The sequence below is a fragment of the Malaya genurostris genome, chromosome 1, assembly GCF_030247185.1.
Source record: "Malaya genurostris strain Urasoe2022 chromosome 1, Malgen_1.1, whole genome shotgun sequence".
NCBI classification, from domain to species: Eukaryota; Metazoa; Arthropoda; class Insecta; order Diptera; family Culicidae; genus Malaya; species Malaya genurostris.
Window position 1 is genome coordinate 83,438,907 of NC_080570.1, and position 26,244 is coordinate 83,465,150.

The 26,244-nt window shown below is 37.7% G+C and overlaps 1 protein-coding gene across 2 annotated transcripts in view; it reads left to right on the forward strand.

The window, feature by feature from the left end:
• The window catches only part of LOC131440642 (serine/threonine-protein kinase Warts), a 166,376-nt gene that overhangs the window by 106,809 nt on the left and 33,323 nt on the right, over window positions 1-26,244 (forward strand). For both annotated transcript variants that reach the window (XM_058612102.1, XM_058612103.1), the window contains exon 5: window positions 5,666-5,781. In XM_058612102.1, coding sequence (XP_058468085.1) covers window positions 5,666-5,781 — 116 coding nt within the window. The remainder of the gene's footprint in view (window positions 1-5,665; window positions 5,782-26,244) is intronic.

Here is a 26,244-nt window from a genome sequence, read left to right on the forward strand (position 1 = left end):
CTTTCAACTGTCTTCGGCATTTGACAGCATTCAAAACAACATATTTTTCAACTACTTGAATATATGCAAATCAAAAACCATATTGGTTGAATCAAAAAGAAATTAGTTAAATCAACTATCGCAAAAATCAAAAACTGCGATATCGCAATTTTATGATCGAAGGGCTCTCCGTGTAATACGTAAAAAATAAAAAATCTAAAAAATTTTAATAAACTAACTAAATTTTTGCATACAAAGCGGACTTTATGTGTGAAATACATAACTTTTTGAACTCCACCAATGTCGTCGCGCGTTTGATTTCTCTTGACATCGAATTGAAAAAACTTATTCCCTTGTACAATAATGAGTTTTGCGACCTGGCTAACAAAAAGCTTGGTGTTCTAGCATCAGATGCGTTTCTAGTGTTGTACCTATGCAAATCAGTTCCTCTTTCAATTCGATCCCACAAATATCGAGGCAGCATGCCATTTAAGATCTTGAAAATAAATACCATGGTTAAGTAGTAAATTCTCTGTTTCACTGAAAGCCATTGTAATGCGTTCAGTAGAAAATCTGAGGAGGTATATCTACTACATTTTAACAAATTTATATCACAGAAACGTAAGACTCGCTTCATATCATTAATAAAAATAATAAATAGAATAGAACCTAACACACTTCCCTGAGGCATTCCAAGTGAATTACCAAGGGAACTAGCCAATACATCGTTAAAAACAGTCTTTTGAGATCTACCACATAAATAGTTTTCAAACCATTCATGTGCCATCCCCCGATACCAAAATGCCGTAATGTCTGCAACAATAAAGGTCTTGAAATTGTTTCAAAGGCTCTCTTTAGATCCAAGAATACAGCAAAAATACTCTCTTTGGCTTCGATTTTCTCCTTCCAATATTAAAATCTCCAGTAATAATATTTAGTTTACCAAAATCGACGAAGTTCTCCCACCAGTTTCCTAAAATTTCCAGAAACTGGCGGTCGCTTGAACTTGGAGAGTGGTAAACAACTCCATAATTTCTCATCTGCATGCCTCTTTCAACTGATATACCCAAGAACCAATTATTTCCAACTGCTTCGTTTGATTGAATGCTGAATTTAATTGATTCTCTGGTGTAAATTGCAACTCCACCCGTGTGCCTGGAATGCAGGGTTTGGAATATTCATTCACCGGTGAATGAATATATAGTTTTCATTGCATTGTAGCGAACAATTCCACCGCTCACAAAGAGGACGCCTTTCCAGCCAAAAAGAACCACACAAACAAAACGCTAGTGAAAGCAAATATATTCCACATATGCACAGATGGTATAGTATAGAAACCTTTTGCATATCGCTTATTCAATTCGTGTCAAGTTAGTAGAGGGTAAGAATTCTTAGTTATACTTGAATATTATAAACAGAAGTAGCAGGAGCGAAGCAATTCGCAATGGAGATCTAGTGATCTCACCAAATACTGCAAACAAACAAACGCTTCATTTGTTGGCTGTTTCTCTCTAAGCTCCTGCACTCTTGTTACTTGTGTAAATCAAATTCCTGCTGAATAGTGTTTAATTGGGTTTAATCGTAGTAGTGCATGATAGTTAATCAACCAGTAGGATAACATAGGCGTTGAACATTTTTTCATTGAATTTTCATTGTGTATTGCTATGAGCTTCGAAAGCTGTAAGAAACACATGTCCCCATTACAGCAAAACCTTTATTCTGATAAACGCTCTAGCGGTGACAGTGCACACAAATTGAATTCTGTATAAAGAAATGTGAATCGCGTTCGGACCTCGAAGAAACATGCGACAGTTAAGAGCCAGTCATCAGTCTGTTATCGAAAACTGAATATTTAATCTTCATCACTATCTTGCACCGTGAAGCTAATTTGCTTGCTGTGAATTTTGGGGCTAGAGTTTCTCTCTTACTGAGACAAAGAGAAAGAGTAGTAGGGGTGAATATTGTTCGCTCTTTTCTATTCTCATGCATGGACAGCCACTTCAATAAAGCAACAATGCTCACGCTTCCTCAAAAACGACATGATTAATGAAGCAGGTATATTCATGAATATCATACGTCGTGAAGCATGTATACTCATCTTCACTGCTTCATTCATCCAAACCCTGCTGGAATGGGAAAAACAAAATGCAACAGTGTAACCCGGAACACTGAACTGATCGAAAGCATCAGAATCAACTATATGTCTTTCTGAAAGCAAAACTAATGAAGGATGTCTATCCTCTATAAGATGACGTAATGCGACATAATTAGAAGACAAACCGGCTATGTTCAAATACAAAATATCTGAATGCCTCTCATCCATTAGTTGCTATTCCTTTGACATAATGTTGTTCTTTTTCGTTTCAAGCAATCTCAGATATACAGGACAATGTGCTAAATGCTGGATGGTTGGTGTATAAACTCATTTTACGTTCCGTGTTCATTTCAAACAATTAACGCATTTAAAATCAGTTGAAGTACATTCAGATGTTCTATGAGCTGCATTGCATTTGGAACAATTTTCATTGTTGGAACATTCGGTGCTCTTGTGACCAAACTCACCACACTTGAAACAGCGCAATACGTTGAACGATCCGAAAACCGAACACTTATTCCAGCCGACGCAAACCTTGCCGGCTGCCATCAAGCTGGAATAAGTATTATTATCAACCTCGATTATAACACTACATTTGTTATATTTGAAACGTGGATTCTCAAAGTCAGCAACAACTTTTACATCTTCAGTCGAAATTTCCTGATTTTGACTTTTCAATAGGTCAATAAATACATCAGTGGAATATCTATCACTCATCCCCACTATTTTCAGTTTTGGTTCCCGGGCTTGGGTATAACAACATTGTACCTAAATTGCTTTCAATGTTTTCTTTCACTGACTGAATATCCCCTCCTGCTGCACACTCAACAATAATCGAGCCACCTGTACCATTTTTGAAATTACAATTTTTATGTGTTCTTAGAACCAACCTACCCTTCAAAAACTGTCTCGTGTCATCACTTGTTTGCGATGTTTCAATAGGTTTAATCATAATAACCGAGCGAGTCTTACGTTTTATGTTACTTTTCGTTCTATTTCTAGATAATTTACCAGAAAGAACATTCGCGTATGACTTTTTCTTCTTCTTATCAAAAACATCGTCATTATTATCATTATCAACATTATTATCATGTGGTTCATCATCAGTATTAGACATAATTTTTCTTTTGCGTCTGGGATTTCCATCTGACTCCGAAATAGTCTTTCTATCTGCAACAATTTTCTTTCTCTTCATTACGACCAATTCATTATCATTGCGCTGATTATTCACAATCACGAAACTTTTCAAATTTTCTATCTTTTTGGCCACATTGTTTTCTAAACAGGCCATTTTACTCTCCAGAGCATCATTGGACGATCTGATCAGTCTCTCGATTACACTCTCTATCGCGATATTAATATGTGCCTCAATGCTCTCCCGCACAGCAGCAAACGAATCAGTGATGGATTTGAATTTCTCCATCTCTTTCTTCATATTACTAATGAGTGAAAGAACATCATCCTTTGGCATCATATTAGACATCGCGGCACCTTTCAAACAATCAGAACATTTAAACAAAAGCGCCGGTCTATCTGAAACCCAACCGGCCATGGCTCTCGTAAGCCCAGTACAGCGCTGTTGATAGCCATTCTTGCAAACTGAACATGTTATGCTAATATCTAATAAGGTTATTTTTTCTTTACACTTCACACATTCTCCCATCATTCATGCACAAACCAAACCGGCCCAACACACAGCTAGGAGAGAAATTAAAGCAAAGTAAACCATGCAAAAACAATAGATAATGCATTCAATATACCACGGTACGACGCCGCTTTGTTTGAGCGATCGCCGCACGGCGATTATTGACACAATTTACAGCACTAAATGGAATTATTTACAAAACACTTTCTACTTATCTGTTTAAAGCACAATTAGTCACTTGCTTAGTTAAAAAAATTTCCCGAAAAGCCACCTATTTCACACAAAATTTATCACAATTTGACTCAGCACTAAAGACGCACAAGTTCGCCATTCAATACTCAAAAAGAATTAATTACTAACAACAATTTTAAATTTGGGAATAAACACTTTGCATCATTTTGCTTCTATATTCCATTATCGACTTTTAGAGTCGCATATTTTGCCTCGGTTTTACCCTGGCGATTAATTTGGTTTAACAGTTGATGTTCAGTGGATATATGCCATTCAGCACACCCAGAATTCACCCTTACGTTGTATTCGACTTACTGTTGTATTCTATCTTCCGTTATATTCGACTTTTTGTTCCCTTCGTCTTTATGGTGTATTCGACTATTTGTTACATTCGACCTGTCGTTATATCCGACGTTTTGTTATTTCGACTTTTTGTCGTATTCGACCATTTGACGCATTCGGCGTTTTGTTCATTCGACCTTTTGGTGTTTTTCTACATCTTGTTCATCGACGTTTTGTCATTCGATATTTAAGTATATATTCGAGAAGATGAATTCTTAAGTGGTGTTACAGCCAAAAATTGATAAAATAAGAATGGATGAAAAAAGTTTAAATATCTCATTAGATATTCAAGTCATGTCTTTTTTCCAAACTCAATCCATACAAAATACAGAAAGAAAATTCAGGTCCAGGTTCACAATTCAGAATCCAGGTCCACAGTCATGAGTTAGGGGTATGTGTCGGATCTCTGTTGAATTTTCAGAGTTCGAGACTAAAATCTTGTTCAAATACAGAATTAAGGTCCAGAATCCTGCTTCCCGGATCAGAATTTGGGTTCATATCCAATTTTTTTTCAGATAGGTCTGGGATAAAAATTCATATCCAAAACTGAAGTCCAGATCCATGTTCAGAATTCAGGTCACGTAAATCTATAACTCCCTGTCAGGAGTCCAAGTCAGGAACCCAGGTACAACATTCAGGCGCAGAATTCGGAACCCGATTTCCGCTCAGGAATCCAGGTCCATGTTCTGAAACTAGGTCCAGTTCAGGTGATGAGCCAAGGTCCAGGATCTAATTTCATGTTCCAAAACTCTGTCAAGAGTTTCGGTCCTGAATCCAATTCCGGAATCAGGATTCTGGCCCAGAACCAAAATCCAAAATTTATTAAATATCTAATCAAAAAGCATGTTTTATGTAACTAACTAAGAATAAAAACCCTGTTTAGTTCGAATTTGATTACAAAAGTAATAGAAATGCTTGATTTTGCACGATTCGTTTGATTTAATTGGTTTATTGTTATACCGCAAGATGGTTTAAAACAGGTTTTCAAAACATTTCTAATTTGTATTTCAAGTTTTTTTTATCACCTTGAATATGGTGATGGGTGTTAAAAATTATTTATCGTCGTTTGAAGTGATGAAGCAAAGAAAGCAAACGCTCTTCGATATTGCGCTAAAAACTATTCCGAATTGAGAAATTTGTTATTTGATCGTCAAACAAACTGTTTTTTCCGTTTGTTGTATTTGGGCGACCTAATCACTTATCTTCACTTATTTATATTTCTGACACCGACAATTTTAAATATATTGTAATTTTCGTATATATTACCTATTAGTTATGGACGAGAACTATTTTTTCTCAAGTATAATAATATTCAAGCAAAATATAATCTATATTCATGCCAAATACGTTTATTTTTTATGTTTTCTTTACAGGGATATCAAACCCGACAATGTATTGATTGACAGAAAAGGCCATATAAAACTAACAGATTTTGGTTTGTGTACAGGATTCCGTTGGACGCACGATTCGAAATACTATCAGAAACAAGGTAAGTATTTTTATTATTGCCAAAAATCCCATACTGACCCTGTTCACTCTTAAACAGTGATCTTATAGCTTTCTCGGCCAGCTTTGAACCGCTCCAAAAATAATATTTGAATTGAAATTATTTCGAGCAATCACAAAATGAAAATTATAAGCGTTCTATGTTTATACGCTACTACAATTTGAAACGAGCGTGATCACGACTGCTCGCAATCGGTAAAATGCCATTCTATATTTTTTCTCGCTCACAAGGCAGTAATGTCTTTTATGTTTCGTCATAATGAATCCACTGCACAGTGGTCCGAAACGGGAAATTAGCGTAACAAAAATATTTTCACTAATAAATATCAGTTTTTTGTAGTTGGCGTCTTCAAAACAGTTGTTTATAATCAAATGGCACTCCCTTCGATGGAAAAAGTTACTAGGGTGGCCCATATGTAGATTGAAGATCTAACTTTTCCCATATAATAATTTATTTATTTGGTCTTCGAAAATTTACATCACACAGACACTTAAACTCTAATTCTTAATTTAAACACATTTTTAGACACATTAAAATCAAATTTGTCATAAACTTCATTCAACGATCGGCAACATACATTAAGAGGGTTGTTTTGTCCATATTGTGTGCGATGATATGGCAGCTGAAACAGTTCCATACGCCGGGTCCGTCTCAACGGGGCACGAAATTGTAGTTTTCTTAGTAATTCAGTACAGTCGATATTATTACCAACAATGTCGAATATTAGAAGACGTTGCAAGGTTATCCTTCTGCTCTCTAATGTTGAAACATGGATAAGTCGATAGCGATCCTCATAGGAGGGGAGGTGAACGGGATCGGACCAAGGCAGCAGACGTAGAGCGTAACGTATAAAACTTTTTTGAACGTTTTCGATTTTGCTAATATGTACGCTGTGGTACGGTGCCCAGACTGGTGCAGCATATTCCAAAATGCTGCGAACAATTGAACAGTACAATGTTCATAGACAATATACATCTTCGAAAGCCTGAGTATTTCGACGAATAAAGCCAAGCATTGAAAAGACCTTAGCAGTGTTCAGTGCTACGTGTTCTGAAAATTTCAGCTTGTGGTCTAATAATACACCAAGATCCTTTATAACAGCGACTCTTTCAATGCTTAGTGATGAAATTTTGTAGTCGAAAGTAATGGAGCCACGCAAACGAGAGAAAGATAGTACGTTGCATTTGCGTACGTTTACTTCCATTCCGTTGATTTTGCACCAGTCAACAAGTGCATCGATGTCGGATTAAAGTGCGTTGCAGTCCAATAATGAATTTATACAGCGAAAGAACTTCAGGTCATCCGCGAACAATAGCTTGGGAGATTTTATAGCTCTGCAGAGGTCGTTGATAAACAATACAAAAAGCAGCGGACCCAAATGGCTTCCTTGGGGAACACCTGATGATATTGCAAACGAAGAAGATTGTATGTTACCAATGCGTACAAAAGCACTGCGTCCAGTCACGTATGTCCTAATCCATTGTGTCAGCCACTCCGGAAAGCCAAATCTGCTTAATTTTCCAACAGCAAGTCGATGAGGAACTTTGTCGAATGCATTGGATAAGTCAACGTAAATTGCGTCCACTTGTTTTTTGCGCTCCATTTGATCGATTAAATCAGAAATGTAGCACATCAGATTTGTTGTAGTAGAACGTTTCCTCACGAAACCAAGCTGTTCATCTGCGATGGTGTGATGCACTTTCTTAATCGAACTTAAAAACGATTTCATTGTACAATAAAGTTGTGGAAAATTTTATTTTGAGCAACTTTGCTGAAGAAAGCACCTCTCTTGCTTTTCATTTGATCGAGTTACATCAATTTTCCCTAGAAAAATTAGGGTGGCTTCTAAAAAGTCACTTTTTTGTTCTAACTTTTATGTGAAACGTTTTAGGGAAAAGTGGGGGTGTTATTTTTTTAACTTATTTAAATTAGTCTTAAAAATATCTTTAAAACACTCAAAAACATTGCATAACTCTTAAACGTTAAGGCGTATCAACATACTTCCTTCAGTATAATAAAAGTATCGAATTAGCCCTAATGTTCCTTACATTGTCCATTCGAGCAATGAGACACACAAAAACTACAGCCGAAAATAGATTGCAAAACAATTTTAATTGATTTATTACCGAAATAACTGCTTCAATTGAGTTTGAGCAACTGAGGATTAGAGATAATATGTAATATGGTTATTCCGAACTAGTTGGCCATGATAAATCTATGAACAGAAATTTTCATTATCTCGACAACTATTCAAACAAACTGGTGCAAGTTAGTAAAATGCAAATATTTTCATCCTCATCGTACCGAGACGCCAATGACACTGGTCCTTCTTTCTCATCCAGTTGTGTTCCGAATAGCCTGTAACAACGGGAACACAACGCACAATGAGTTTTGGTTCGAATAAATACATTCTACTCATTTTAACAAACTAATGATTTTCTTGGGTTTCACATTTACAGTATATCATCAAAGAATTTCCGAATGCTGAAGAAAGTTCAATACTCAAGTAGATCTTTTTGATGAGGTCAATTAATCAATAACCGGAATAAGATAAACGTCGACGAATTTCAAAGTAACACTGAGAAAATACGAGCGTTGTGTGTATCGTTGTTAAATCGTTTTGAGTTCAATTAAGAAAGTTAGATTTAAGATTTCAATCTAAATAATATTTTCCATCAAGAGAAGCGCCATTTGATTATAAACAACCTTTGTGAAGACGACTGTGTACAGCATACTTTTTCATGACATTTTACCTCGGACCGGTTTTAGCACGGTTTGTTTTTGGCAACATAATCGTTCAAATATGACATATGTAAACCAGATGATGGCAGTTGCGATTTCATAATTATATCGATTTAAACTACTTACAGTAATAAATGCTGGAAGAACATAACACCCATATACCATTCGAATCAGTTCGTCGAGATCAGCAAATGCGTATGTGATAAAGAATTTCACTCAATTTTCTCGGAGATGGCTCAATTGTTTTCTACACACTTAGATTTATATGAAAAGTGGTATACTCCCAAACAAGGTTCCTGAATTTCAATTTGATCCGACTTCTGGTTCCGGAACTACAGGATGATATGTGAAACGAAATTTCGGAAGGTACTCAAAAATTCAATTCGCACTACGATTTCTCGAAGATGTCAACACTGATTTTCAATCATTTTGAATCAAATGTAAAATATACAGCCCCTCAGGTGAATTTAACTGACTTCGGCTACACCGATTTTCGAGTTCCGGTTCCAGTATCGTATCGTTTCTCAAAGCTCAATTGTTTTCCCAAAAAGGCCAAATCGAATTTCAAAAACAAAAATTCAAATTAAAGGATTTATGGCCCATACAAAATTAATGAATATTATCCGATTCCTATTCTCTAATTTATTTCTATTCTGGAATTCCAGGGTGATGAGTTTTTAAAACTTTAACCGATATAGAAGATGATAATCTAAAAAAGCATCAAAGTTGAACTCGAAACAATTGCAATTTATTCGTCATATTTATATAATTCGTCATATACGAATAAACTCCTTCTAAAGCTACATATCACCACGAGACCGATCGCGAACAAATACCGCGAGGGAAAGTTGAAAAGCACTCTGAATCCGAAGCAGAGTTACTGGCCTGTGGTTGATACACAAGTCATTTACGCTCTTGCTTTCAAGAGGACATTGGGATCCATTACGATCAGTTTTGCTGGTTCACACTTGCAAATCACCCTACATCGGTCCCTTGGTGTTAGTTGATTATTCCATCGTAGCGATGTTCAGTTCTGAAGACCTATGTCGCGAGCTGGGACTTACTGCACGTGGTGTACCGTTGGGTACGTGATGGATACGAACACCGCCCCATATGCCCCCGCATACACTCTCAATCTGGGTTGGCGGCAATGATAAAATCGAGGTACCTTCGGGACCCGTCTTGAAACACGGACCAAGAAGTCTATCTTGCGCGCAAGCCAATGGTGAAGTTTCCGTTTACTCGGTAACGCATACAGAAAACTATAGGCGTAAACAACATAACTATCTCGTTGTACGAGATTTAGGGCGAGACGCTCTGCTCGTCCCTCCATCCCGGGATTTAAACCCGGTATACCTGGTGGTTCGCTTGCATGCCAAAACTGTACCATAACATACCGTGAGTGTGCAGGATGTGGCCAGGAAGATGGTGAACTATGCCTGACCAGGTTGAAGTCAGGGAAAACCCTGATGAAGAACCGAAGCAGTTCTGACGTGCAAATCGATTGTCAGAGTTGGGTATAGGGGCAAAAGACCAATCGAACCATCTAGTAGCTGGTTCCCTCCGAAGTTTCCCTCAGTATAGCTGGAGCACGCAACATTTCGGAATCTATTCTTATCTGGTAAAGCGAATGATTAGAGGTCTTAGGTTCGAAATGATCCTAACATATTCTCAAACTATTAATGGGTACGTATCGTAACATTCTTGGTTGAAGTCGTAACGTAACGTCGGACACTGACTAGGTCTAGGTCTAGGTGTTTTCAGTCGACGCGAAAGATATCGGTGTGCTTAGTGGGTCAAGTTTTGCTAAGCAGAACTGGTGCTGTGGGATGAAACAAACGTAATTTAACGGCGTCTAAATAGACGACGCATCATAGATACCATAAAAGGTGTTATTAGCTAATGATAGCAGGACGGCGCACATGGAAGTTGTGATCCGCTAGGGAGTGTGTAACAACTCATCTGCTAAAGCTAGTGGCCCTTAAAATGGATGGCACTCCAGTCGTTTGTCTATACAATACCGCTGACGTACAAGTGTTGCTGTGCGCCCAGCGAGCCGCATTTTGAGACGTCAGTGAGTAGGATGGTCTGGTGGTGTGCGTTGAAGTGCCTGGTGTATGCCGACAAGGAGCCGCCATTAGCACAGATCTTGGTGGTAGTAGCAAATATTCGAATGAGATCTTGGATGACTGAAGTGGAGGAGGGTTTCGTACCAACAGCAGTTGAACACGAGTTAGCCAATCCTAAGCTCTATGGGAAACCTGATATATATTAAGCATTTAACCAAATACACCACCGCCGTGCCATGTGTTGATGCAACATCCTTTAGTATATATTAATCGAGCGAAAGGGAATCCGGTTACTATTCCGGAGCCTGTTGAGTACACGTTTGCATTGGTATGCTTACTGGAAACGATGGTGCCTTTGTAATCATGGTAACATGAATCTTTTCTTCGAGACACTAACGGGAGGTATCGGAAGAGTTATCTTTTCTGTTTAACAGTCATACTGACTACGGAATTCTTTCACCGAGAGATGTGATTTTCGGTTATGCTGGTTCCTGAATACCGGCTCTGGAAGTACCGTAAATAATGACGAAAAACTCTAAAGTGGTAATTACTTCGACATCTCATGGACTTTTCAATCGATTATCACATTTTTAGTTTCAAATTCGATTGGATTTGCGATTTCGACATTAGAGGGTAATGAGTGATTAAAATCTCAAACTGTCGCTTAAAACGATGGCCATGTCATGAGAACTAAAACACCGAACCATCATTTTTGTAGAAACAGGAAATGAAAATTGTAGAATAATAGTACTCAAGGGAGAGCAAGGATGTGAATATATAGAACGGAAAGGTGAGACGTGACAGAGGGTCATTTAAGAAAGCAGAAATCTTTTAGTAACCGAACTCTGGTTAGGTGAGTATCGCATAAAAGAAAAAAGAAATATTGACTACTATACTTAGTCGTTAAAAAAATAAAAAATAAAATGTTCACATGATGGGTTTCCATCGGGTAGCGGTGAGTGGAGCGAAACTGAACGCCGCTTACAACCTAGGCTAAACATACAGTTTGTGTGTGAGAATGCCGTCGCAAGTAGAAAGTGACAACTTCTGGTAACGCTGTGGCTCTGGGCATTTGAGCAATAGTTCGAACAAACCATCCATTCCGATGTTCAACTAGCCGTATAGAGATTAAGAAAAAACATCCATGCAGTGAAGTACTCATTGACTGTTAGAATGCCGTCGCAAGTACAAAGTGACAACTTCTGATAACTTTTCTTTTACCGGTTCGGATAGTAAATGGTAAAATGTAAACATATCCTAATGTACTTTGTGGACTTACTTTGGTCTAATCGTTATTGTCAGTCTCGTTGATTTCCAACGGTGGGATGTCTGTTGTCTATTTACGGTAACATGTATAAAATAAACTATGATTGTTTGTCTGTTTCCATTTGACTGAGACTGCCAGTAGCACCAAGAAATTAGGTGAATATGTGGTTAGATGAATATCGCATAAAAGAAAAAAGATATATTGACTACTATACTTAGTCGTTAAAAAAATATAAAATGTAGGTCCATCCTAATGTACTTTGTGGACTTACTTTGGTCTAATCGTTATTGTCAGTCTCGTTGATTTCCAACGGTGGGATGTCTGTTGTCTATTTACGGTAACATGTATAAAATGAACTATGATTGTTTGTATGTTTCCATTTGACTGAGACTGCCAGTAGCACCAAGACAATCAAGATATCTGCATCATAGAAGCCGATAAATCTAACAGGACTGTAATAATGTATACACAAGATTACGATAGGAAAATGAATGAATTACTAGATAAACCTACATATCTGAATCAGAGATTCCACACCATCCATCCAAAGACAAAACAATCTGCATATTACTAGGTTACTGAATCTCAAGCTCATCGACAATAGTACAGCAACACGTTTAAAATCTACCACCGCCATCTGTACACAAATATACGGGCAGCCCAAACCCGATCTACCATTACGTCCTGCAGTACCCAAAATCACAGCACCAACATACCAACTATCAAAATATCTAGCCAACATATTACAAAGATCCACACACAGCGTTTCTGACAGTTTCCAATTCATTACAAACATAAAGCAAATCACTTTACCACCAAACTATGTTTAAGCTTCGTTTGATGTAGTCTCTCTTTCTACGAACATACCATTGGACTTAGTCATCCACGACATCATAATGGATTGGAACAATACCATAGCATACACCAATATAAACTTGGATTTTGGAATTAATAGTTTTGCGTAAAAAGTAGTTATTTCCGTTTCCAAGACAAATACTACGTGCAAATTTTCGGCACAACTATGGGGAGTCCTCTGCCACCCATCCTGGCAAATATAGTTATGTACAATCTACTACACACAGTAACCAAACAGTCACCATTCAACATTCCTATCGTTCGTAAATACGTTGGCGATCTATTCTTGGCTCTACCATCAATCAAATACTGTATACCATGGATACTTTCAACGCATACAACTCCTACTTACAATTCACCAACGGCGAGGAACTCACCGAATAATACCGAGCAAAATTCAATTACAACCGATTCCACAGACCAAATTACCATACGCACCGACCCACCGATATACAGATCGCTCCCATACCTCAAAACTGATTATGATAACATTACAATTTCAACCAAACCTATCAACACTATAGCAACAATTTTACCAAATATGAAACAACCAATTGTTCTGCTATCAAAATATCAACCAGTACGATAAGCTAAAAAATGATGGTGCAGTCTACACCGACGAATGGATGATCGCTCTAGGTGAAAAAACTTCGCTCATTAAACATATGGTCACTCACAATCATATCTTTGATCTCAAGAGTGTTAATATCATAGACCGAACGTATTGCTCCACCGCTCTACCTGTTTTAGAAATGTGTCACATCACTAATACGAACAACAACGTTAACCATCGCACTGACGTAGATGGTCTCAATACCACTTACGCCGGCATTCTTCACACCATCAAGGCATCGAAGTGTGGAAGAAAGAAAAGCACAAAAACAGTCGAATTGGAGACATCAATCATGCCCACCACGTAATTGTACCCACAAACCAATAACTGTCATATTTACTGCATACACCAAACTCTGTGGCAATAGTACTATCCGAAGAAAAGTTTATTTTATACATGTTACCGTAAATAGACAACAGACATCCCACCGTTGAAATCAACGAGACTGACAATAACGATTAGACCAAAGTGAGTTCATAAAGTACAAGAAGATAATCCATATAACGCAACGTCGGGCAATTTTATAAACAAATCGTTTGCCTATTTCCACTTAACTGAGAAAGCCGCATTACTTCCGATAAAACCCCAAATCTTACAAACTTGAGAGCATATAAAAATATAACTAAATAAAGTTTATTTAATTTGCATTTTAATCAAAACAGTATTTTTTGTTTTGTGGAAATGTGTTGATGCCCATGAAAATTTCACGCCACCTGTGTTGGAGTGTCTATTCAGCGGGGTTCACTTCGGAGAAAGGATAGAATAGTTATTGACGTAAACTCTTATATACTACCGTGCTGTGAGTCCTGTCAAGAGCTTCTGCACGCAAAAATCGGCTTCAATAAACTAGTTGAACAACAAAAGATGCTTGAAAGTCAACTCCATTCAAACACGGAAGTTCTGCATAAGTTTTCGATGCAACAAGAGAAGCCAAGCTTAGTTCATGAGGCTATTGATGCCCAAGAAATATTGCTTACGACTATAAAAAATGAATTAATTTCAATAAACAAAAGTAGCAGCTTGACCGGCAGTGCTGTTGCCGTAAAAAAACCATGTCACCTCATTGTTCAATACTGCATTGTCAGCAATGTAGCAGCTTGACCGGCAGTGCTGTGGCCATAAAAAAAACCATGTCACGTCATTGTTCGATACAGCATTGTCAGCAATGAAGGTAAATGTGTACACTGACTTAAGAAACCTGACTTCCGAATTATCATCTGAGTTACGTGACATGAACAACGACCTAAACCATATCAATCAACTATCTCTTAATACTGCGGCCAGCTGCACCATGAACGTAAGTTCGACATTGGCAATTGACATTCTTGACGAAATCAAGTCTTTGTCAGCACATTTGGTAGCAGCGAAGACACCTGCACAAATACAAGTGTCCAATGCCTCAGGTCTCAGTTTGGCGTCAGAATTATGGAAAGTAGATAATTCTGGATGGCGCTTTCTTGACACCAAAAAAGTATGGAAATCGCACTGGACGAGAATCGAGAGCACTACATCAGCAGAAACAAGCTGCTAAAGCTAAAAGTCGCAAAAAGCAAAAAAATTAGGTATTAATTTGAAAAAGAACCAAAATGTAAACAACAACAACAACAATTTTAGAAATCATAGTAATTACAATGAGGATTAAAACATTCGTGCCTCTTGTTCTCATCTAATAAGAAGACAACCCAACAGCATCCTGCCACCAAACAGAGTGCTTCTCGCGGCTGCGAAAGACCGCTTTTCTAGGCCGTTAGCAAATAATAGACCAACCATTCAATTCCAAAGAGGTGAGATACTGCTCATTGCTATTTCTACAAAATTTAATGCTGAGATCATAAGCACTAGAAAAATTAAAGAATTCGTGCACGTATGGGTGAAAACTCGTCTGGCAGAGGAAACACATATGTTCTGCTCAGTGTATTTTCCCACAAACAACACCCGTAAAGAAATATATGAAAAGTTTTTCCAGATTGCTGCAGAAATCATATCTAACCTTCCTTCCGAAATGAAAGTACGCATTTACGGTGACTTCAATCAACGTGACATTGACTTTTTTCCCCGACTCTGAAAATGAGAGCATCCTACTACCAGTGGTAGGAGAGAATGAAACCCTCCTATATATCTTTGATCAAGTTGCATGCTTAGGACTCAACCAGATTAATTACGTTAAAAATCAGTGAAACTGTTACTTAGATATTTTACTGACAAATTCACAAGAAGACTTCTGTCTCACCGAATCCCTAACCCCCTAATGAAAAAATGAAAGATTTCACACTGCAATTGAGTTGTCCATATTTGTTCATGAGTATAATAGTCCCGATGAATATGAGTATGACGAGGTATTTCAGTATGACTCGGCAAATTACGATAACATAAAGTTAAAATTTTTTTGGCAACATAATCAACATATTATTGATTGGCAAACCATTTCCAGGGAGTCTAATGTTGAAACATCTGTGTAATTGTTTTACAAGATTTCATTTGATACTAATAATGATCAGGTACCTTTTAAGATAATCAGACGACGACATAACTCTAAATATCCAATTTGGCATAATAATAACATTAAAAATCTGAAACATCGAAAACAGAAGGTCCAAAAAAACACAAAAAAGACAGTAGTAGCGTCAACTTAAAAACTTACTCACAAACTTGTGATAAATTGAATTTGGCAATTTATTCGTCATATTAATTTATGGCCATACGAATCGTTTTCGGTTATGCTGGGTCCTGAATACCGGTTCTGGTAGTACCGTAAATAACCGTAAACTGTAAAGTGGAACTTATTTCGACATCTCATGGAATGTTCAATCGATTATTACACGTTTAGATTCAAATTCGGTACTTTCGACGTTACAGGGTAATGAGTAAATAGAACTTTGAATTGCCGCTTGAAACGACGGTCATTCAAATAATGTCATGAGAACTAAAACACCGAAGAATATTCATGCAAAAAACACATACGGATGATAAAAAAAAAGGTTTCATCTCACTGCTAGGTGGATTACGTTTTGATATTCATTAGTTGTTTTAGAAACTTTATTAATTTGGAAATGAAAACTTGTACAGCAATTGTGTCATGCTTTAAGACTTATGATAACACATGGATCAATAAGTCCCGAGACTAAAGCAGAGATGGCGCTCGTAGTAAACCAGTAACCACGTCTTTCTAGAGTACTAACCTTTGCTTGAAACGGGTCAAAATTTTAAGTCGATCCGACCAGAAACAGCTGAGTTATCGAGGTTGGAGTAAAGTCGTTTTGTAGTTTGTTTAAAAAATGAAAAAACCGAGTTTCGTATTTTGATAAAACATTGTTTTTTAATGAGTAAAATCACCGTGCAAGCGAAACAATGGATTGAGAAATGTTATCCGGACTCTTGTCCATCAAAAGCAACGATATGTCGGTGGTTCGCCGAGTTTAAACGTGGTCGTACCGACACAAATGACGCGCAACGCTCGGGTAGACCTGTGGAAGCCGTTACACCAGAAAATGTGAGTGAAGTGATAAAAATTATAATGAAAGATCGTAAAGTGAAGCTGTGAGATTGCTGAGATGACACAGATATCATATGGAAGTGTATTTACTATCCTTCATGAAAAATTGAGCATGAAAAAGGTTTTTTCCAAGTGGGTGCCGCGATTTCGATGGAACAAAAACAGCAACGAGTCGATGATTCAGAAAGCAGTTTATCGCTATTTACTCGCAACAAAAAAGATTTCTTGCGTCGTTACGTGACCATGGACGAAACATGGATACATCGAGTCGAAGCGGCAGTCATCTGAGTGGCGTACAGCTGGCGAAAGCCGTCCGAAGCGTCCGAAAACGCAGCAGTCAGCTGACAAAGTCATGGCTTCAGTTTTTTGGGATACACATGGCGTGATTTTCATTGACTACCTCGAAAAAGGTAAATCGATGAACAGTGATTATTATATTGACTTACTGGTGCGTTTGAAGGAGGAAATCGCAAAAAAACGACCGCACATGCAGAGAAAAAAATCCTTTTTCATCAAGACAATGCTCCCTGCCACAAGTCGATGAGAACAATGGCGAAATCGAACGGATTGGGCTTTGATCTGCTTCCCCACCCCCATACTCGCCAGATTGAGCCCCCAGTGACTACTGGCTCTTTGCTGATCTTAAAAAAATGCTCCAGGGAAAAAGATTTGCCTCAAATGAGGAGGTCATCGCTGAAACTGAAGCGTATTTTGAAGCGAAAGATAATTTTTTTTATGAACATGGTATTGAAAAATTGGAAAAACGTTGGAATCATTGTATCACCCTGAAAGGTGATTATGTTGATGAATAAAAAAATGTTGCAAAAAAAAAGTTGTTTCCATCGTTAGTCTCGGGACTTATTGATCCATGTGTTATTATAATAAAACTCAAATTTTCAAACGTGCCTGATTCATTATAATATATTACAAATGGATGAATTGTTGCTTGATCGTTGTTCCAATGATGACTTTGAACAGCATCTTGAAGAACGAATGAATAATGCTTGGAAAATCACAAATTACAACTACTTCTCTTTCAGTTAATGAAGATTTTGTGTCTTTCAAAAATTTAGATTGTTTTTTCATATAGTCATGAGTTACAAGTTTTTCTGTTAAATATGCTATAAAATCAACAACTGGTTTTGTTAAGATTTCTAGATTGTATCTATCAATAGTTATCCATTGTTCAAAAGAGATCTCACTTACAATCTTCTGCACAAGTTCTTTTAACAAGCTTTCCTCGAGAGTTGAAGACGTGGTACATTTCTTCTTACCGGTGAATTATATAGTAATTTTTCCGAGGGCGCTTTATAATTAATTTGAAAGGAATATTTTTTGAAGCTGTGAAGCATTAAGTCAACATTTTCATGAATTGTAAAAATTCAAGTTTTCAATGGTTTGGTCTTAACGTCGCAAAATTTATTGAATCAAATTTGTGTTTACTGACCACTTCGAATCGTTGAAAAGTTTTTCTAAGACTTGAAGGCAAAAGCCATTTCTGAACTGGTTCACGTCCACTATTAGTTCTGTTAGAAACATAATCTCGTTGTCCTGACATAGTTCTACTTATATCATCGTCGTCGAAGAACTGCAGTACTTCGCGTTTTTTATCGGGATCCAATGGACGGCTACATTTTTTGTTATGAACAGCCAATACTCCTTGCTCTTTAACCAAATCTTTTACCAGCAAGACCGTGTATTTATTTTCATTTTTCCCTTATTACCGGTATCACTACATAGTGAAAACCAATTGTAGTATATTATCGGTATCACTTCACGGTGAAAATCGAGTGAAGTGAATGTAGGTCCTTATTGCGTAAGTAGCTTCTAAGATAAAAGTAATTGCTTGGATGAGTTTGATGTCATTATGAACATCACACCACAAACATTTTGTTGTAAAAAATATAAATTTTTCGTCAACAGTGATTAATTTACTATGCGTGATACTGGCGATAGGGAAAATCAAGTGAAGTGACATGTAAGTGAAGTGAATGTGAAATTGGATGTGATTACGGTAATAAGGGCCATTTTGCCGTCTCACGTGATTTATAGTGCAAATATGTATTGCTTCCGCAATGCAAACACTGTTTCACTGTTCCATTATTGAAATTTCAGTGCAGTCCAGCACAGCAACAACGTCTTCAAAATCAGGTCGAAAGTAATAGGGTGTATTGTTAGTAATTTGCTTCTCAGAAGGCAGGTATATAAGCGGTTTGAGAGCAGCACTCAGGTATGGTGCTGGTATATTAACAGTGACACCTACGCCAGTGGCCACTACCCGATTGAAATATGTACCAAAAATTATCACAGTCGACAAGTCGACAGTGCACAGTGGTCCGGATCCATTTAGGGGAACAAAAACATTTGTGGCTTAGCCTTATACTTCAGAGCTATGATGTCTTCAGAACAAATGATCACTGAAAGATAAGCTATATTTAGAAGCATATGGTATTAAGGTGGATATATATATATATATATATATATATATATATATATATATATATATATATATATATATATATATATATATATATATATATATATATATATATATATATATATATATATATATATATATATATATATATATATATATATATATATATATATATATATATATATATATATATATATATATATTATAAAATAAGGTATTGCTGTCTTCTAGTGTGTTAACACTAATTCATCTGCATAATCGGGAAGATGGAGTACACTCACGTTGGTTGTTACTCTATTCGATGATGCTATTACAGGATCAGACGTTAAAAGAAATCGTTTGAATACATCCTCTAGATTCACTAAACGATTGAATTTCTGCGGATGGAACTGCCTATACTTGTGAATTGATTTATTTTGACTCTTGCGCTTCCTTGCTGTACAAACCAATAGGAAGCAAAGCATGTTTTATAATTCCAGTCCCATGTCTATGCACTGTTGGCGACAGAGCATACCATCCATACAGCTCCACAAAACGAATTCTTGTTTGTTCAGCAAACTCCTAGAAAGCAGGTGCCGAAATCTTCACATTACTGTTTATCAACGTTAAGATTATAAAAAATCGTTCAAGAATATTTCCATTTAACTCGGTGATTTGCGCTGCTGTGTTATATTCTTCGAAAAATCTACGGGCACAGATTCCATCATTCGAGTTGCCGCCTCCAGGTAATGGTTCACCAATACCAGACCCTGTCAGCTTGGAGCGAAATCAATCTTCAGTATAGGAACGCCATCACACGGCATCACATTCAACATATCATGTCAATTGTGTGGGTGCGCAGTGCTGCTATTTTGGCGCGCATGAATTTGACATTTCTCTTCCCTACTTCTATGTCCGAGATTCGATGCGGACTCACCTGAGGGAACCATGCTCGCAAAAAAAGGATGTTGTCAATGATTTATTCTGGAAATGTGACCCCAGCTGCTCTTTTAATGCCGTTCGTATGTTTGTCTCTCGCTCCTTGACATGCTGATTTTGTTGGGCCACGCGCCATGTCGGTTTCTCAATGTGCAAACAATAACTCACTTTTAGCAAAAGTTCCATAGATCGAATCATTGCGTTGAGAGGCGAAATTCCAAATTGATATTTGTTTGGATCTTTCTCATTTGTTTCAGTTCTTGAAAAATTCAGAGCTTTTCCTGAGCGCTTGCATATTTACCAAGGTTGGGAGTGGGTGCCTGTTATGTCGTTTAACACTTTCGTATCGTTCAGGCAGAACACTAGCTTCGTTGATACAAATATTTTCCCAAATACTGTGAGAGAAAGCTCTGCAATTTCTGCATTTACTTTGTCCTTTTCCTGCTTTGTTAGTTCCGTGTTTTACTTTTTTCTCAGATGAAGGATAATTGTTGTTTCAGATTATCAGACCCTGTCAGCTTGGAGCGAACACAATCTTCAGTTCAGCAACGCCATCGCATGGTATCACATTCAACATATCATGTCAATTGTATGAATGCGCAGTGCTGCTATTTTGGCGCGCACGAATTTGACATTTCTCTTCCCTACTTCTGTGTATGAGATTCGATGCGAACTCTCCTGAGGGCGCCATGCTCGCAAAAAATGTTGTTGCCAATGATTTGTTCAGGAAATGTGAGAGCTGGATATCTTGTTAATATGATGTCTTTGAGATTATCCAGCCTTCTTGCTCAACAATCAATCGCAAGGGAACCAAACAGTTAGCAAATATATTCCCGATTATGCAGCTGAATTAGTTTTAACACGCTAGAAGATAGCAATACCTTATTTTAATATATTTAGCTAATAAATGTCTTACATGAAAGAGCATTTTTCAATGAAAAAATCCAATGTTTGAACACAATTTAAAAAATTTTAAAAAATATCTCCTCCGCCATTTTTTTATAAACATGTTCGAAAGTATTTTCTATCAAATGAAAGAAACAGATATTTTTTCATTTGCTCCAATGTTAGATATAGCAGTTTAAAAATGATCTGTTTTTGAACTAGTTTTGCTCATAACTTCGCTTCAGAAAACGCTACCTGAATGCGCTAGTCATCAAAAAATTGGTTTCAACAAACTCTAAAAGATATTCAAAGACACCAAAAACGAGAAGTGAAAAATAAGAAAGCTAGAGTAAAAAATCTGATTTTTTTAGGAACACCCTAAGTTGCTCTATTAAAATAGCTGTAACACTAAAACCGTTAGAGATACTACAATAATGTTTTCGGCAGAGTTGCTTGATATAAGTTTTCCTACAATTTTGCCGAAGGGTGCAGTCCTCTATCTCAACACATACGGAAAATAATTTTTGGGTCACGACCACTGAAATGTGGCGTCGCATCAATACACTCAGTGGAAAGCGCCACTATAAACACATCTCACTCGATGTAAATGACAGCCACATAGAAGATCCATACCTAGTAGCAGAAGAAATGGCAAAACACTTCCAAAGCCTCTCGGCCACTAATGGCTACAATAAAAAGTTTCTGTCAAAGAAAACTAAAGCTGAACTCACACAACCAACGTTTCAAGTAAATAACAATGACAACGAGGATTACAACCGCACCTTTTCTATGGAAAAACTACTCAAAGCATGGAGCGCACGGAAAAGCATTGGATATCCAATGCTTAAAAGACTACCATATACCACAAAAAGAACACTGCTCAGAACAGTCAATAAACTTTGGAAAGATGGAAATTTTCCTGATCCTTGGCGCAACAGTATTGTCATCTCTATACCAAAAGGAAGCATAGCAGCAGATAAACCTGAAGGCTATCGGCCCATCAGCCTGCTCAGCTGTATAGATAAAGTCGTCGAAAGAATGGTAAACAATCGCCTCATTACTGTATTAGAGGAAAAACAGCTTCTAGACAAACACCAATACGCTTTTCGTAAGGGAAAAGGTACTGGTAAATTCTTTGCCGATCTAGGGGAGATACTAGATGCCGCAAAAAAACAAGAACACCACATTGACATAGCTACAATCGATATCTCAAAAGCAGGTGTACTAAAAACTAGGTAGAGAGCAGGTGTACTAAAAACTATTCAAGACTGGGGTTTCAACGGTAGTCTAGACACGTTCCTGCAAAACTCCCTCTCAGACAGAACCTTTCAGGTCTCAATTGGCGGTACACGATCTCAACAATATACAGAAGAAAACGAACTACCGCAAGAGTCGGTACTTTCGGTAACCCTGTTCATGGTAGCGATGAATGGTGCGTTTAAAAACCTTCCGAAAAATACGAACATTCTAGTATTTGCAGACGACATCCTAATAGTGACAAGTGGACCTAAATTCGCCAGGAACCAAATTAAACTCCAAGTTGCTATCCGAAGCATTGCTCGATGGGCTAACAACGTAGGCTACGACGTCGCTATTGAAAAATGCGTAATCCTACACTGCTGCGAAAAGCGTCACCAATCTAGAAAAAGACGTGTTGTCGTAAATCGAATACCCATTACAAATAAAGAAAAACTAGACATCCTTGGAGTAACCATTGACCGACGGCTTTTCTTCCAACAACATTTCAAACGCATTAAAGATAGCTGTCAGAGCAGAATACGACTGATTAAAACAATCAGTAGCAGACACAAAATCTGCAACCGCAACACAATAGCAAAAATAGGTCACAGTATCATCACATCTAAACTCCTATACGGAATCGAAATAACTTGCGGCGCTTTCACAACCCTGATCAACACGTTGGCGCCAGTATATAACGAAACCATTAGATGCGCATCTGGTCACTTAAAAAGTACCCCAATTCTGTCAGTGATGGCAGAATCAGGTAATATCCCTTTCTCGTTCAAAGCAGCGCAGTTTCTGGCTAAGAGAGTATTATAAATCATGGAAAAAACAAACACTAGCCACCAATGGCTAAACAACACCACTAACCAAATTCTGAATTCAACCGTAAACTGTAGTATACCGAAGATCTCGAAAATAAACAGAATCATAGAAAGGACTCCCAGATTGGCGGTTCAATGCATAGGACGCTGGTCTTACAAGCCAGTTGTCGTATGTTCGAGCCCCGACTTGGAAGGATTCTTAGTGTCAGTAGGACCCATAGAACTAGCCATGCAATGATTCTGTACACTAAGAATCGGCTGCGAAGTCTGTTGAAACAGAAAGGCCAAATTCCACAAAAGGAATGTAATGCCAAGACTTTGCCTTATAGAAAGGAGGTGGACTACACCCAGCCCAAACATCGACTGGAGAATGAAAACACGTGTCAAAGCTGGTGATAATCCAGCTAAAGTTATAGCTAACTTTAACCAGCTAGCAGCACACCGGTATCCAAGACACACACAGCTATACACGGACGGCTCCAAATCCGGAAAAGAAGTAGGGTTTGGAGTATATAGTAAACACCAAACATTGTCAAAAAAAAAATGGACAGTGAATGTTCAGTATTCACAGCCGAAGTAGCAGCCTTGGTCGCAGCTGTGGATAGGGTACCGCTAGAAGAAATTAGAGAAACACTAATCTTATCAGATTCAGCGAGCGCCATATCTGCTCTAGAGTCAGGGAAATCTAAGCATACACTAATACAAACACTCGAAACTAACATTCCAAATCGACAAAACGTAACCTTCGCTTGGATTCCAAGCCATTGTGGCATCTTCGTCAATGAAAAAGCAGACCTACTAGCTAATCGAGGAATCACAAGTCGGCTATGGAAAAAGATTTTACTAAGTCAGGACATCAAAAAATGGATCAGCACACAAAACAACACTTCGTGGGAACACACTTGGCATTAATCAAACACCCACTTCACTAGAAAAATCAAAGGAACAACAATGCAATGGGAACACAGGAATAACAGAACCGAACAACGAATATTATTTGGCTCAGAACCGGACACACTAGAATAGCCTACAATCACTTGTTTGGCATCGAACCGTGCCTACAATGTGATAACTGCAGAACACCAGTAACAGTTGAACACATCTTGATACACTGTCCTCTATTTGAAGGATATCGTCGAACTCATAACTAGCAACATCAATCCGTGACATCGTGTGCAACGACTCTGATGCCGAAGAAAAACTCATTCAGTTTCTCCGAGATATAGCCATGTATACTCAAATTTAAATATGAACATATAATGTACTCTTCTTCTCCTCCTATCAATCTTTCTTTACGAAAAGAGGAGAATGCACAAAAGTGTGAAACCTCCTAAATAAAAATCAATTAAATCAATCAATTAATTATTTCCCGATGTTGCTGCCGAAGTTGTCATATATTCTGGCATCTCGTCGCTGGAAGCTAGTTGCTGTACACCTTCAACAGACACAGGTCGATATGAATATAATATAATGAAATATATGTATTGTAGTATTCACAATAATTGTGCACTGCTTGAAAGTAAAGTGTTTCATCCTACGATCTGTTACTTTACGACACTTAGACGAACAAAGTTTTCCATTGTCACGAACAATTTATTTAAAAACAGTGCTTTTGTAGTTCCGTGCAGGTAATATTTCATGTCACAGGTAAACTTTTATACCTAAAAGTATGTATTTTTTCCAATATGGCTGTTACTCCCTTGTTGAACGTGTGATTTTTATAAACCAGCGATTTTCCTTCGATTTTGCTTTCAAAATGTTTCGAAAACAGAAGTTCGTATCGTCTTGATGTCAAAGAATAATTATTTCAAAATTTATGAGGATTACAACAGTATTAAATTTGGCGATGGAGAACCCAGACTAATTTATAAAAGGGTGTATTCTCATGCATGATCAGTTTTTTCGATTTAGTTCCTCATATATCTCGAAAATGACTGCACTTAGGAAGTAGCTTCATATGAGTTTTTCATTGAACGTAGCTTGGAGAAAAATATTTATTGTTCAGATACATGTATTCCTATAAAAACATCGTTTTTAGAAAATTGTTCAAAAGTTTTTCCTTGGGAAACTTTTTATTTGTCATCTCTCCAACTTTCTAAAACATTCAATAGCTTCCTTGTAACTTGACATTTTTGTGATATAAAATTTAAAAACATCGTTCGGTAAAATAACTGAGAATTTTGAAAAATATGTTTTATTTTCGATTTCACGAAAAATCGAATTTTAGAAGCTATAGAAATCTATATATCTCAGTTATAATTGTTGGAAAATAATGGAGCTACACATACGCACTTTTCAAAAATTAGTATTGAGTGAAAAAAAAATCTACACGGAAGAAATCCGTTATGCTTTAATGATTAGAAAACCATGAAACCAATTAGGAATAAGTCTTCTTCCATGAAAATTGATCATGATTCGAAACTGCTTTACTTGAGGAATGTATTTCTCTCAAAGCTCTTAACTCCAATTTACTACCCGTATATCACTTTGAACCCTATTTTTTTAAAAGTGAAATGCATTTACGCACAGAGTGTGGGACTCTCTATAGGACTACCACTGTATAATTGAAATTACCCACTAAAACACCTTGGATCTCCAACCATACCTCCCCGGAACTACCGTTAGGTATTACTTCGGGGTGGAAAGCTATCGATGCTCAAAGAGTTCCCCGGCAAAGAAATTCTCCCGACACTGAACATTCATGTTATGCCACCGGGACACACGAAGGAGTGCCGAAGTCGATTCGGTGATTCTGGTTGGAGCATAGCTCCGGTTCACTGGCGCCCCGACGGCTCGACTGCGATGCTGTGGCTTCTACTCGGCTAGTCCCCGACGAAGCATCTAGCCTACACCGGCGAAGAATTCTCCGACGATGGAAGTTCTCCCGTAACCGTCACTTCCGATACCCGTGAACGGATCGATCACCAGGATGCCTGGGTAGGTCCAATGATTCCGGTTGGAGGATGGCTTCCGGTTCACTGGCGCCCCGACCGGGACTGCGTCGCCATCTACTCGTCTAATCCCCGGTGATGGATTTAGACTACACCGACGGAGAGTTCCCCGTCAACGGAAAAACTGCGAACCGACGCTTGTTCGCTGA